The sequence below is a fragment of the Bubalus bubalis genome, chromosome 13 (assembly GCF_019923935.1).
Source record: "Bubalus bubalis isolate 160015118507 breed Murrah chromosome 13, NDDB_SH_1, whole genome shotgun sequence".
NCBI lineage: Eukaryota > Metazoa > Chordata > Mammalia > Artiodactyla > Bovidae > Bubalus > Bubalus bubalis.
Window position 1 is genome coordinate 36739707 of NC_059169.1, and position 16063 is coordinate 36755769.

Here is a 16063-nt window from a genome sequence, read left to right on the forward strand (position 1 = left end):
AGCCCTAAAAAACCAACACAGCAAGTTAATAAACTTCTAAGTACCTCTAAGTCTTTTAACCTATTAAAATGCAGTTTATAGTAATTTACCTTATAGGATTGCTTTGGGCATTCAATGATATACCATAGGTAAATGGCTTAGAATAGTGCCTAACCCATTGTAAATGTTAGTTTTCCTTTTTCTTCCCCCTCTGATACATATAAAGATAGAATGATTAGAAAGACTACCTAGATGCAGTAGTTTATACCAAATTGTGCCTGGAAGGATTCTTTCAACTGGTTGGAATCTTTTTATTATGTTTGCAAGGGTAATTGACAAGTCTTCTAAACCACCTTGAGCTTGTAGCTGGTTCAGATTTGCGGGATCCTGGGTCTTCTACATTTCTGTCAATGTCTTCACCATTCATATGATCAACTTCTTTGAGTTTTCTGGCTCCTCACATCTTATATCCAACCCATCAACAAGTCCTGCTAGCTCTGTTATCAAAATATATCCTGTCTATAATCCATTCCTTTCAGTTGCAAGGCACCACAAGTTTCAGCCCATGATCTCTCATCAAATCTTTTCTTGACTATTCTAGTTGTCTATCATTGTCTATCTAGTCTATTCATAGTCTACCATACCACTTTCTAGATCTTTTTATGTTTTTAGAATGAGAAGGGTTTTGGTGTGTGTTTTTTTTTTTTTTTTTTAATGTGGACAATTTTGTTTCAAGACTTTGTTGAATTTGTTACAGTATTGCTTCTGTTATTTATGTTCTGGTTTTATTAGCCATAGACGTATGGAATCTTAGTTCCCTGACCAGGAATCAAACCTGCAACTCCTGCACTGAAAGGTGAAATCTTAACCACTGGATCACCAGGGAAATCCCTGGAGTGATTTTTTTTTTAACATAAATAAGATGATGCCATCTCCCTGTTCAAAATATTGCAATGAATTTCCTTAAAAAAAAATCACACTCCTCCCTCTAACTATATCTAAACTGGTCTGGAACACTCCAGTCAGCCTTAAGAAACTTCTTTTCATCTCCTCCTCTCACTAGGCTTATTTTGACCTCAGGACCTTTGTATTTGCTCTTTCCTCTGCCTAGAATACAGTCCGCATGGCTTACTCTTTTATTTTAGTCAAATCCCTACTGAAGGTTGCCTCTTGTGAGAGAGACCTGACTGGTGGTACAGGGGTTAAGACTTTGCTTCCAATGCAGTGGGTGCAGGTTGGATCCCTGGTTGGGAAGCTAAGATCCCACATGCCTCATGGCCAAAAAAATCAAAGCATAAAGAAGAAGCAATATTGTAGCAAATGTAATAAAAACTTTAAAAATGGTCCACATCAAAACTATCTTTAAAACAAGAAAGCACCCCAAATTTCATTATAATTTCTCAGTTCAGTTCAGTCGCTCAGTCGTGTCCGGCTCTTTGTGACCCCATGAACTGCAGCACGCCAGGCCTCCCTGTCCATCACCAACTCCTGGAGCCTACCCAAACTCATGTCCATTGAGTCAGTGATGCCATCCAACCATCTCATCCTCTGTCGTCCCCTTATCTTCCTGCCCTCAATCTTTCCCAGCATCAGGGTCTTTTCCAATGAGTCAGCTCTTCGCATCAGCTGCCACAAATCCTGTGAACACCATATTAAGTATTTGTGTGTTCTTTCTCTGCCTCCCTCACTAGACTGTAAGCTCCATGAGAGCAGGGAGTTTGCCTTGTTCTCTGATAGGCCCCCATACTCCAAATGGTGTTGGCACATGGTGAGTATTGAATACATGTTTGTTGAATGAATAAATGAATAAGCAGAGTTATGAGCCAGCCCATTTTAATCCAGAGTTCACAAGTTAGAGGCTGGTCTGACACATAAAATTAGTTTGTTAACATGATGTTATTATCGGTTAATGTTTTTGTTTTTTCAAAAATTTGAATTAGTTGATAATTTTTATAAATTGTGAGATTTTATATAAACATTTGGGGATAAAAATCAAGATATTTTGGTATTGGGGATTTCTTATCAACAATAACATCATGTTTATTAGCACAGGCTCCTTTTAGACAGGATTTACCCCAGACCCCTCTGCCCTCTATTATTTCCTGACACCAGTAACTTTCTTGCACCTGGCTGCCTTCACTCTTGTGTGATCTGCCTGGCCTTGCAGGCTTTCCGACCCTAGAAAAAGCATATTTGCTGTAAGTTTGCCAAGATTTGTCTACATGTCGGTGTAATTTTTCACATCTGTCTTAGAAATGAAATTGGTCTCATGCTGGAGCTCTGAGACATATTCATACTGAGACACACGTTTCAGCTTTGGGTGCCATTCTAGTTGCCAAACAGTTACCCAGCATGACAAACTCTACAAAGAAATGTTACAAGTAGGAGAATGGAAAGACTTAATTATGTTTCAAACTAGTTTTCAACTTTGGAAGGTTATTCTTTAAAACATTAAAATACACATCAGCTCAGTTCAGTCGCTCAGTTGTGTCCGACTCTTTGCGACCCCATGAATCGCAGCACGCCAGGCCTCCCTGTCCATCACCAACTCCCGGAGTTCACTCAGACTCACGTCCATCGAGTCAGTGATGCCATCCAGCCATCTCATCCTCTATCGTCCCCTTCTCCTCCTGCCCCCAATCACTTCTACCATCAGAGTCTTTTCCAATGAGTCAACTTTAAACACACAGAGGTAGATTTAAAACAGTTTCTTTTCAAACTGCGTAAACATTTGACCCAGATGTTTACCTAATGTGATTCATTTACATTGTGTGTGGGGCATACCCAATTGTCCTACAAAAGAAAATCATGAGTTTAACAGAAGATGGCTGCATAGTTAGTTTGAAATAGAAATGTATGTATAGTAGCAAGAACTAAGTCATTTTGCTCACTGAATAACCAGTGCCTATGTATTTTAGGGACTTGAATACTTAAGCATCTGCTGTGTGTTAGGAACTGTGCTAGACAATTGCAGAAGTTGTATTCTGTCTGATAGGCTAGGGGTTGCAGACAGCAAAACTTAACAAAACGAGCAAGTATACTATACTATACATGGTAGGAGTTAATAAGTGCTGTAGGCGTAAAGGAAAGTGGAGTAGAAAGACGGACATGTGGAGGCCTGACCATTTCCTATCCTTAGCAGTGTGGTCACATTGAAAAGGTGAGACTTGAGTAAGAGCTAAGAGAAGTAAAGGTTTTAGCCAAGTGGATCTGTGGGGGGAAAGCCTTCTGGGAGAAGGAAGGACTCAGGTGAAGTCTTAAGGAAAAAGCATGCCTTATATTGAACACATGCTGAATAGTGTGCTGACTGACAGCACAGTTGACCAGAGTGAAGAGTAAGTACACGAACACACACTCTGTTCTCCATAGGAGTCATCTGTGCTTAGTCGCTTAGTCGTGTCCAACTCTTTGCAACCCCATGGACTCTAGCCCACCAGGCTCCTCTGTCCATGGGGATTCTCCAGGCAAGAATACTGGAGTGGGTTGCCACTCTCTTCTCCAGGGGATTTTTTCCAACCCAGGGATAGAACCCAGGTCTCCTGCATTGCAGGCAGATTCTTTACCAGCTGAGCTACCAGGGAAGCCCAGGGAGACATCTAGTCTAACTAAGGAACACTTTTCACCTATTTTTGATTAATCTTTATTTTGATTTGGCCATCAACTGAGCATTGGAGACTTCATAAGAGTATGAGAGGCATTTTTAGCACTACAGGCTCAATTTAAAAAAAATTTTTTAAACTGGAATATAATTGTTTTACAATGTTGTGTTAGTGTCTGCTGTGCAATGAAGTAAATCAGCAGTATGTGTACATATATCCTCTCTCTCTTGAGCCTCCCTCCCACTGCCCCCCATGCCACCCCTCTAGATCATCACAGAGCACTAATCTGAGCTCCTGGTGCTATACAGCAGCTTCCCATTTTTGTAAGGAGAACTTAAGCAATTGGCCCCAGTTGGCCCTGCAGTAGAAGATACCTTGACCCTAAGCTCCTGTTCATGTGTAGCTAATTCTCCTGAATTGTCTGCCCTTTCATGATTGCCAGCCCACTCTCTTGTTCCAAATATGTAACAAATGCAGATGATTTCCAGAGGAGCCCATGAGAAAAAGAATAAGAACTGAAATTTGTTATTTTTCTCACAAGCTCATTCACCTCCTCTAAGTAATACATACAGTTCAAGAGCACCCTGTAAACATCTCCCTAACAGAGCTTTGTGTCTCCTCGATGCAGCTGCTCGCCAAGGACTGGCCCTTTGGGGTTGAGATGTGTAAGCTGGTGCCTTTCATTCAGAAGGCTTCCGTGGGCATCACTGTGCTGAGTCTATGTGCTCTAAGTATTGACAGGTAAGAGCATGTATCTAAGTGACATATATCCTGACCACGATCCTAGTGGTTGCTACGTTACTTAGAAGGTAAACTGTAATTCAATAAAAACCAGGCTCTGCCAGCTTGGCAACTGATTCTGTTTTGTTTTTCAGATATCGAGCTGTTGCTTCTTGGAGTCGGATTAAAGGAATCGGGGTTCCAAAATGGACAGCAGTAGAAATTGTTTTAATTTGGGTGGTCTCTGTGGTTCTGGCTGTCCCTGAGGCCGTGGGTTTTGATATAATTACCAGTGATCACACAGGAAATAAACTGAGAATCTGCTTGCTCCATCCCACTCAGAAAACAGCATTTATGCAGGTAAATTTTACTTTTCTTTCCCTTTTCTGCTCTTGCCTTATAAATGTTTAGCTATTTTCCCCCAATCTCTTCTTTTTGGGAAATTATTGATTTATGACTATCCTTGGCATAAATTAAAAGTGTAGGTCCCAGGACCTCAGGGTTAACAGCGGGACTAATGACCCATGCTGCAAGAAGCTAGGTCATTACTTCTCCAAGAATTCCCTGATTCTCAGGAATACAGATAAGCCAAGTTGACATAAGATAATCGATTGGAATTTATAGCTTTTCTACTCAAATTCACATAAGAACTGGCAGCTACAACATATTTTGCATTAAGCAACACAGCAGTCATTGGAGGCAGTGTGTGGTTAAAGGAATGATCAAGGAGAAGTCCCCCTGGTATGGATAGACTGGTAGAAATCTACGTGACTCCATGAATCTTGGTATGAATGACAAGCTTGTCCTCTCTCTAAAGGGAAAGCTGCTATTGCAAAGAACTTCATCTTGTCTATTTATTTAAGAGTGTTTAATTAGGGAATGGGGAAAAATAGCAATGCTGGCCATCAGAAAATAGACCCTAAGTGAAAAAGGCTCTTCCCAACAGAAAGGGTGAGGAGAAGTTAATGCAAAGGAAGTGGGCCCAAATGTCACAAATAATTATTTTCTATTTTACACGTAAGTTTATATAAGACTTTATGTATATGTGTATAGATCATGATAAACAGAAGACTAAAGAGGGGCTTTAATGGGAAACTGAAAATGAAAATGCTGTTTCCTTGTTTCTTATTAGTTACAATAGAAAAAGTGCTGCATGGGTGTGCGCTAAGTCGCAGTCATGTCCCAATCTTTGCGACCCCATGGCTATTACTCCACCAGGCACCTCTGTCCATGGGATCATCCAGGCAAGAATACTAGAGTGGGTTGCTGTGCTCTCCTCCAGGGGATTGTTCCAACCCAGGGATCGAACCCGCATCACTTATGTCTCTTGCATTGGCAAGCGGGTTCCTTACCATAAGCACTACCTGGGAAGCCCAAAGTACTGCATAGATTCCATGACTTCTGTTCCAACAGAGACATATCTGGAACAACAATCTTTAAAAGGAAAAGGAAAGAAGAACGAGTAAGAGAGAAGTCATTTTATAAGCAATTTTGATTTTTAGTTGGTAGTTCAGATGTATACATTCCTGAGCTAAATGATTACTATAGACCTCTTCCTACCTGCTTTCCCCAGAAACAAACTTGTTAAAAAGTGAGAAGTTCCCCAAAACACTAGAATATCTTTACACATCCAGATGTGGTATTTCACACAAGGAGTTCCTTTCACTTGTGTGAAGACAAAAATATTTGAGTTATCAAGAATTTAAAATTTTGCCCAATTGCTTACATTTTTGTATATAATTATAGCACACTGCCTTAGAGAATTGAAACACCTTTTAGGAAAAGTTTGTCTCACTTAATTTTTTGTTCAGCAGACAAAAAATTCTACATAGTAGAATAAAGATTCTACTGAAAGATTCTACATAGTATTTATAAAATGGGTCTACTTTAGAAGATTATTCCTTGATGAGCATTTTTTAATATTTGATGTGTAAGATTTTCTTACAGAGGAATATTAACTATAACATCCTTTCTTCCCCATAGTTTTACAAGACAGCTAAAGACTGGTGGCTATTTAGTTTCTATTTCTGCCTGCCGTTGGCCATCACTGCATTGTTTTATACCCTGATGACTTGTGAAATGTTGAGAAAGAAGAGTGGTATGCAAATTGCTTTAAATGATCACTTAAAACAGGTAAGGAAACAGAAATATTTGCTGACTCATGATTACAATTCCAATTATGAATATGCAAATTATTGTAGTGATAATAAACTAAAGGTATCATATACTAGAGCATAATTCCTTATTCTTAGTCTGATATTTTTAATATGGTTTATACTATCTACCTGGAGATACCCTACATAATCTAAAGGAATGTAAAAAGAGCCATCATGTTTTTAGATAAACCATTTTTATTGGAGTATAATTGCTTGGCAGTGCTGTGTTAGTTTCTGCTGTGCAGTGAAGTGAATCAGCTGTATGTATACATAGATCCCCTCCCTCTTGGACCTCCCTCTCACCACCGCCCATCCCACTCAGCTAGGTCATCACAGAGCACTGAGCTGAGCTCTCTGTGTTAAACTGCAGGTTCCCACTATCCATTTACACATGGTAATATATTGATGTCAAGCCTAATCTCCCAGTTCATCCTACCCTCCTCTCCCCTGCTTGGTGTCCACACATCCTTTCTCTGTGTCTGTGTCTCTATTCCTGCCCTGCAAATAGGTTCATCTGTACCATTTTTCTAGATTCCACACATCAGATCAGATCAGTCGCTCAGTCGTGTCCGACTCTTTGTGACCCCATGAATCGCAGCATGCCAGGCCTCCCTGTCCATCACCAACTCCCAGAGTTCACTCACACTCACGTCCATCGAGTCAGTGATGCCATCCAGCCATCTCATCCTCTGTCGTCCCCTTCTCCTCCTGCCCCCAATCCCTCCCAGCATCAGGGTCTTTTCCAATGAGTCAACTCTTTGCATGAGGTGGCCAAAGTACTGGAGTTTCAGCTTTAGCATCATTCCTTCCAAAGTAATCCCAGGGCTGATCTCCTTCAGAATGGACTGGTTGGATCTCCTTGCAGTCCAAGGGACTCGCAAGAGTCTTCTCCAACACCACAGTTCAAAAGCATCAATTCTTTGGCGCTCAGCCTTCTTCACAGTCCGACTCTCACATCCATACATGACCACAGGAAAAACCATAGCCTTGACTACACGGACCTTTGTTGGCAAAGTAATGTCTCTGCTTTTCAATATGCTATCTAGGTTGGTCATAACTTTCCTTCCAAGGAGTAAGCGTCTTTTAATTTCATGGCTGCAGTCACCATCTGCAGTCATTTTGGAGCCCAGAAAAATAAAGTTTGACACTGTTTCCACTGTTTCCCCATCTATTTCCCAGGAAGTGATGGGACCGGATGCCATGATCTTCGTTTTCTGAATGTTGAGCTTTAAGCCAACTTTTTCACTCTCCTCTTTCACTTTCATCAAGAGGCTTTTGAGTTCCTCTTCACTTTCTGCCATAAGGGCGGTGTCATCTGCATATCTGAGGTTATTGATATTTCTCCCGGCAATCTTGATTCCAGCTTGTGTTTCTTCCAGCCCAGCGTTTCTCATGATGTACTCTGCATATAAGTTAAATAAACAGGGTGACAATATACAGCCTTGACATACTCCTTTTCCTACTTGGAACCAGTCTGCTGTTCCATGTCCAGTTCTAACTGTTGCTTCCTGACCTGCATACAAATTTCTCAAGAGGCAGATCAGGTGGTCTGGTATTCCCATCTCTTTCAGAATTTTCCACAGTTTATTGTGATCCACATAGTCAAAGGCTTTGGCATAGTCAATAAAGCAGAAATAGATGTTTTTCTGGAACTCTCTTGCTTTTTCCATGATCCAGTGGATGTTGGCAATTTGATCTCTGGTTCCTCTGCCTTTTCTAAAACCAGCTTGAACATCAGGAAGTTCACGGTTCACATATTGCTGAAGCCTGTCTTGGAGAATTTTGAGCATTACTTTACTAGCATGTGAGATGAGTGCAATTGTGCGGTAGTTTGAGCATTCTTTGGCATTGCCTTTCTTTGGGATTGGAATGAAAACTGACCTTTTCCAGTCCTTGTGGCCACTGCTGAGTTTTCCAAATTTGCTGGCATATTGAGTGTAGCACTTTCACAGCATCATCTTTCCGGATTTGAAATAGCTAACTGGAATTCTATCACCTCCACTAGCTTTGTTCATGGTGATGCTTTCTAAGGCCCACTTGACTTCACATTCCAGGATGTCTGGCTCTAGGTCAGTGATCACACCATCGTGATTATCTGGGTCATGAAGATCTTTTTTGTATAGCTCTTCTGTGTATTCTTGCCATCTCTTCTTAATTCTTCTGCTTCTTTTAGGTCCATACCATTCCTGTCCTTTATTGAGCCCAACTTTGCATGAAGTGTTCCTTTGGTATCTCTGATTTTCTTGAAGAGATCTCTAGTCTTTCCCATTCTGTTGTTTTCCTCTATTTCTTTGCACTGATCGCTGAAGAAGGCTTTCTTATCTCTTCTTGCTATTCTTTGGAACTCTGCCTTCAGATGTTTATATCTTTCCTTTTCTCCTTTGCTTTTCACTTCTCTTCTTTTCACAGCTATTTGTAAGGCCTCCACAGACAGCCATTTTGCTTTTTTGCATTTCTTTTCCATGGGGATGGTCTTGATCCCTGTCTCCTGTACAATGTTATGAACCTCATTCCATAGTTCATCAGGCACTGTATCTATCAGATCTAGGCCCTTAAATCTATTTCTCACTTCCACTGTATAATCATAAGGGATTTGATTTAGGTCATACCTGAATGGTCTAGTGGTTTTCCCTACTTTCTTCAATTTAAGTCTGAATTTGGCAATAAGGAGTTCATGGTCTGAGCCACAGTCAGGTCCTGGTCTTGTTTTTGCTGACTGTTTAGAGCTTCTCCATCTTTGGCTGCAAAGAATATAATCAATCTGATTTCGGTGTTGACCATCTGGTGATGTCCATGTGTAGAGTCTTCCCTTATGTTGTTGGAAGAGGGTGTTTGTTATGACCAGTGCATTTTCTTGGCAAAACTCTATTAGTCTTTGCCTTGCTTCATTCCGTATTCCAAGGCAAAATTTGCCTGTTACTTCAGTGTTTTTTGACTTCCTACTTTGGCATTCCAGTCCCCTATAATGAAAAGGACATCTTTTTTGGGTGTTAGTTCTAAAAGGTCTTGTAGGTCTTCATAGAACCATTCAACTTCAGCTTCTTCAGCGTTACTGGTTGGGGCATAGACTTGGATTACTGTGATATTGAATGGTTTGTCTTGGAAACGAACAGAGATCATTCTGTCGCTTTTGAGATTGCATCCAAGTACTGCATTTCGGACTCTTTTGTTGACCATGATGGCTACTCCATTTCTTCTGAGGGATTCCTGCCCGCAGTAGTAGATATAGTGGTCATCTGAGTTAAATTCACCCATTCCAGTCCATCTCTAGGATAAGAGGAAGGGCCGGCTAGTTAGGGGGGTTTAAATGGACATGTACACACAGCTATATTTAAAATGAATAACCAACAAGGACCTACTATATTAACACATAGACTTCTCCTAAATGTTGTGTGGCAGCCTGGATGGGAGGGGAGTTTGAGGGAAAAGGGATACATGTATATGTATGGCTGAGTCCCTTTGCTGTTCACCTGAAACTATCACAGCATTGTTTATTGGCTATGCTGCTGCTGCTGCTAAGTTGCTTTAGTCGTGTCTGACTCTGCGACCCCAGAGACAGAAGCCCACCAGGCTCCCCTGTCCCTGGGATTCTCCAGGCAAGAACACTGGAGTGGGTTGCCATTTCCTTCTCCAATGCATGAAAGTGAAAACGGAAAGTAAAGTTGCTCAGTCGTGTCCGACTCCTAGTGACCCCATGGACTGCAGCCTACCAGGCTCCTCCATCCATGGGATTTTCCAGGCAAGAGTACTGGAGTGGGGTGCCATTGCCTTCTCCTTATTGGCTATACCCCAATACAAAATGAAAAGTTTAAAGAAAAAGATGTCTCTAGTCATTTAGGTTCTAATTCACAGTAACTATTTAGTTTAAAACTCTGTGTCCTGAATTTTTACAAATTCCATTGACTTTTTGTAAACAGTATTAAACATTTTGTTTGGAAAGAGAGAATGCTGTGATTATAATGAGCCATCCATTACAGAGTCTGATTGTGGTTTTATTTCAGAGACGGGAAGTGGCCAAAACAGTATTTTGCCTGGTCCTTGTCTTTGCTCTGTGTTGGCTCCCTCTTCATCTTAGCAGGATTTTGAAGCTCACTCTTTATGATCAGCATGATCCCCGTAGATGTGAATTTTTGAGGTAAGTAAGGTAAAATAGAAATAGTTGTGTAAATAAATGCCATTCAGAAGTTTTTCCATTGATTCCTTTCATTGGCAGGAAGAGAGCGTACCATTTTTCTAATCCTAAAGCAATTTAAGATGCCCCCCCTTTTTTTTTTTACTTTTGCTTCTATTTCCAACGGAGAAGTAAGGGGAGCATTGGTGAACGCTGAGAATGGAGAGCCAGGGCTGTCCAAGTGAGTGAGTGCATGATTGAAAATACCAGATCTGGTTCTCCATTGTACTTTGTAAATCCTTTCTTTTTTAGACAGCCTGGGCACTTACAAAATATATTTCATTTTAAGGCAGAGAATTGAGCATGGGAGTGGGAATAGCGGTTAATGATATGACAGGGACAGAGAATAGGAGAAAGAGAGAGACAGAAGCAAAGAGAAAGAGAGAGAGGCAAAGAGAAAGAGAGAGAGAGAGATCAAAATCAGCAAAGACTAGTGATAAAGGTAAAATAACTATAAATGGGTAATTTTTAAATTTATAAAGCACAAAAGTCTTTAAGGGATTTGTGCTCATACACATAAATAAATTTTTGTATTATTTTTGCAGCTTTTTGTTGGTATTGGACTACATTGGCATCAACATGGCCTCCCTGAATTCCTGTATTAACCCAATAGCTCTGTATTTGGTGAGCAAAAGATTCAAAAACTGCTTTAAGGTAAGAGAGTATTCGAAAATTAAAAACCCTTGTAATCTGGTATCAAATATAACCCTTACAAACTATTAATATTTCTATCCAGAGAGATCTAGTCAATTGTTTTATAATTTTCCCTTGTATTACATGATAGATGATTGTTTAAATATAAATTTTGCTCATAAATCACTATAATTGATTTCTCCCTACAAATCCCAGTCAATCATTCACTACTGCCTCAACCAATCAGTTTTACTCATAGAATTACTCAGAAAATGAATAAAAAACTACATGCATTGATATCTGAATGCTCTCACATGATAAAATAAGAGCTACACATGAATTAAATGCACTATTTCCCTTTTTGGAAGATTTTGGACTAGGTAGCCCACTGCTAATTATAACTAAGTTAGTCTCCTTTTTCATACACAGGTGAGAATTACAAGTCAAACAAAGCAGCTTAATTCAAGTTCTACCTTCACTTTTCTGCCTTAATTCAATAGCAGTGTTCCTTGATATAGAATACGTGAAATTATTCCTCATTTGCCTGCTTCCATTTGTGTGTAACATCCATCCATTCATTCACTCCTTCAGTTACCTAGTATGGAATAAAATATTCCTTCCCTTATATCCACTTGTTCCTAGTGTAACCAAACCTAGGTTGACTGCTTGTGCTCGTATACCAATAATTCCAGAGGCAAGTGTTAATAAAGAAGAAAAATACTTTCATCAGAAAAGCCAGCAATCTAGGGAGATGGTGGACTCGGGTGCAGAGACCGACTCTAAAGATTCTGTTCAGTCATGACAATTTTTAAAGGGAAAAATGGAGGGAGAAGAATCTCAGTGAATCATCCAGGTAGAAGGTTGGGTTCTGCCTCTCCATGGAAGGCAGACTGTCTGGCTCTCTCTTCAGATGTTATCTTGCCAAGTGATCTGCTTGCAGGATTGCTTGGGAGGATTGCTGTGGGTTCAGACCTAGTCCTGCTTCTTTTTATCTAGGAAAAGCATCAACAGGTTAGACAAGGCATCTTGTGCACTCAGTTGAGCATTAAGTCAGGAGTCAGTTTCAATTGCTTAGTGATCAAATCTCTAGGGGTGTGTTAGTTGCTCAGTCATGTCCAACTCTTTGTGACCCCATGGTCTGCAGCCCACCAGGCTCCTCTACCCATAAAATTCTCCAAGCAAGAATACTGGACTGGGCCATTCCCTTCTCCAGGGGATTTTCCCAACCCAGGGATTGAACCTCAGTCTTCTGCATTGCAGGCAGATTCTTTATCCTCTGAGCCACCAGAGAAGCCTATAATTAGGTTCTTTTAAGGTTAGAAGTGAACAGAAATAGGTAAACAGGAAAGGGACAAAGGAGCTGTTTTCAGTTCCCCACTGTCGACCACCATTCCATTTCTATGGAATTAGGGGTGAAGTTCTAGGGCACCATATTCTCAGAGTGGAAGACGTCAACATGGGTCTGTAGCATCTCTTTGCTGACAATTTTAGTTCTGTACTTAAATATATGGGGGGAACAAGCTACAATTATTTTGATGCCCACAAAGTTACAGATTATTATGGATGTATAGGTATGGTAATATTTCCACTTGCATAGGAAAAAAGCTTTGAGTTATATATTTATCAAATATTAAGAGTATTCCTCAAGTAATCAAGAGTAAGTATCCAAGAATTAAGTGTCTTTCTATTTCATTTTAATTAAAAGATGAAGAAGTTTAATTATATACATTTTTCTTCAGTGTAGCTTCTAGTTTAAAAACTTATCATATACTACTTCTGTAGTTATATGTTTTTAAGGGGAAAATAAGAGGTCATGGCAAGAAAGTGGCCCAAGAATTGCTGTTCATGCAGAGAAAGCCAGAATTCTGGTGAGCAAGGAGGGTTGTGATAGCGTAACTTGATGTAAACTTATAACGAAGTTACTTTGCTTTGTGCAGTCATGTTTATGCTGCTGGTGCCAATCATTTGAAGAAAAACAGTCCTTGGAGGAAAAGCAGTCGTGTTTAAAGTTCAAAGCTAACGATCACGGATATGACAACTTCCGTTCCAGTAATAAATACAGCTCATCTTGAAAGAAGGATTATTCATTTTCTTTATTTTGGACAGAAATCATTCAAACAAAGATGTGTCTGCCAAAGTGAAACAAAACAACGTGTGTGTTTGCACAAAACAATGTACAACTGTAAGAGTGATTATTTTCTTCACACTCAAGAGTTCCGCATGACATTTGATGAGCTGTTTACAGCATGAGAAGACAAGCAGTGAGAATTAAGAAAGCCTCATTGTGAAAGCACTTAATTCTTTACAGTTAGCACTTCACTATATTATAGCTCTTCAGAACTTCTGGTCTATTCAAACACCACTTACATTTAACTTGAGTTCACTCAGAATTCCTGTGAAAGATGTTTATTTTTGTAAATTAAGATGAATCTGATGTAAAGGAAAAATGTGTCACTGCAAAACAGAATTTGTAGATGAAATTTAAAATTTTAAAAATCTTTTAAAGTTTTACACCATTGGTAGGGATTATATTTGGAAACAACATGTGAAAATAGTTCAGCCGGTGTATTTTTGACATTAGAGATATATTTAAATGATCAGGAGGGAGAATCAGAGAGACTGAGGTTTTTGAAAATCATGCAACTTTACATTCAGATGAGATCAAATGTCACAAAGGGACAGAGAGAGAAGTTTTGGAATGCCATCCCAAATCACTGCTTTGAAATCGCCTATTCGTGTACTTGGCAAAGAAAGGACTACCTACAAATTTTTTTGAGGATTATTAAAGCATTCTTCTTTTACCACTGTAGTTTAAAAGCTGTACGTCTAGTTTTGTCATCTGTAAATACTTAGCTACAATACACAATGTGTAGATGATTAAACAGAGGGCAGGCCCCGGTGTTCATACCTTTACAACGGAGAGATGCCAGTAACCCCATCATGGACAGAATGTGAGTTGCCTGGAGCGTTGACCATATGGCCAAGGAGACAGCAGCATCTTCTCTGCAATTAAGGCGGTATCTGGCATATGTACCATGCGATAGTTAAAATACTGTCTCTAAGAGCATAGCTATTACAGTCAGTGCAAGAGTCACCTTTAAAACTTATTACTAACTTTTACATTATTTTTGTAAATAACTAATAGAAACGAGTTCTGGATGCGGTGCCTTCCTGTCACAGGCAAAGCTGCTATATGAGACTGTTAAGAACCTTTTAACTTTGTGCATTCTTGCCGAATTCTTTCATCTCCCCAGCAAAGTGCCTTAGGTTAACTCAGATGAGATGTGTGTGAAAGTATGTACGAGAGAAAAACGGAAGACAGAGGAAATCAGATGGGGCGGGAGGAGACCCATGGGGACAGATTCCCATTCTTAGCCTGATGTTCGTCATTGCCCTTTACATCAATGCAAAAGGTCCTGATTCTGTTCCAGCAAAACACAGTGTAATGTTCTCAGAGTGGCTTCAGGAACAAATTGGGCCCAAGAGCTTTAACTCTGTCTTAAAATATAACAGAGTTTCTGGGTTGTTGTTTTTTTTTTTTTTTTTTTTTTGGTAACCCAGAGCCACATGTTGAGAATAAACGGGCAATGCTGCTTTCCAGTGCCTAAGGTGAGGATACCAAAAACCCAACAATGCCAGAAAGGAAAGACAAGTCATGGATTCATATGCCACATGGAATTTATATACACATCGCAGTCTTGTTTAGTAATGTCTTCCCAATCACATTTTCAGATCCTTGTCATCACAAAAGACATTTTAAACTTCAAATCTTATTTTAACTTTGGGTCACTACTGTTTTCAGTTTGTTAATGGATTTTTTTATTCCTATTTAAATTTGAGCTCATTTTGTGACGATTTCATTTTGATTCTTCCTCATTTACATCATTGTGCCCTTTCTCTGTGTCAGAATCATGGGCTGTAAACATCTTGCCAAATTTTAAACTGCACACAGAAAGTATATACATGCATTATGTATAATGAACTCATGCACAGAGTCGGACACGACTGAAGCAACTTAGCAGCAGCAGCAGCATGTTCAGTAGCTTTTCTAAAAATGGTTGATTCAAAATTTTAACAGACTGACAAAGGTTGGTAAGAAACAAACATGATTTCTCAGCATAAACAAAATCAATATGGGGAAAGGGGCTACTGTTTAATTTTCAAACATATTTTCTAGTATTAAGGACTGCATAATATAACAATGGACAAAAGTAGTGTTAACATGGTTGTAAAGCTTAAAAGACTTATGACACTTTTAGATTTTCTCTTTTATATTTGCTAATATGGATGTGCATTAGTATTGATAGCTTACAACATTTGGCCAAAGGAATCTAGTTTATAACAAAGCATGAGTAAGCTGTAACTAACTTTATAAAATTGTAATATAACCATGTAAAATAATTATATATTTTGTTTTTTCTGAGGTCACTTAAAGTGGCAACTACTATAGTTGCTAATTCTTTATGATGTAAACAAAATCAATAAAAATTTAAATTGTTTTTGAAAAAGACCAGCTTATTTTTTCAGTGCACAAGCAATAATGTATTAAACACTAATTTAGTATTAAAGTTTAAAGGAAATATAAATGTCACAAATGTACATTACTTATGTTAAACACACAACCGTCAAGAAAGTATGAAAGTTCTTAAATTAAAATGCCAAGTTTCTGTTAATGGTTTATTGTTATGAGTAACCAGATACATATATACATTCAATTTTCTGAAGTTATCTGATTGATAGTTGCCAATGGCACTTTATGTCTTTCTACCTCTGGTTTCTTGCCTGGGGAGCATTTCATTGTCTAA

At 39.2% G+C, this 16063-nt stretch overlaps 1 protein-coding gene across 2 annotated transcripts in view; it reads left to right on the plus strand.

The window, feature by feature from the left end:
• Nucleotides 1-15766, plus strand: part of EDNRB (endothelin receptor type B) — a 32986-nt gene extending 17220 nt beyond the window's left edge. For both annotated transcript variants that reach the window (XM_006076470.4, XM_025262711.3), the window contains exons 3-8: nucleotides 4207-4319; nucleotides 4454-4658; nucleotides 6282-6431; nucleotides 10456-10589; nucleotides 11171-11279; nucleotides 13196-15766. In XM_006076470.4, the coding sequence (XP_006076532.1) occupies nucleotides 4207-4319; nucleotides 4454-4658; nucleotides 6282-6431; nucleotides 10456-10589; nucleotides 11171-11279; nucleotides 13196-13330 (846 nt within the window). In that variant the 3' untranslated portion in view covers nucleotides 13331-15766. The remainder of the gene's footprint in view (nucleotides 1-4206; nucleotides 4320-4453; nucleotides 4659-6281; nucleotides 6432-10455; nucleotides 10590-11170; nucleotides 11280-13195) is intronic.
• The last annotated feature ends 297 nt before the right edge of the window (nucleotides 15767-16063 follow it).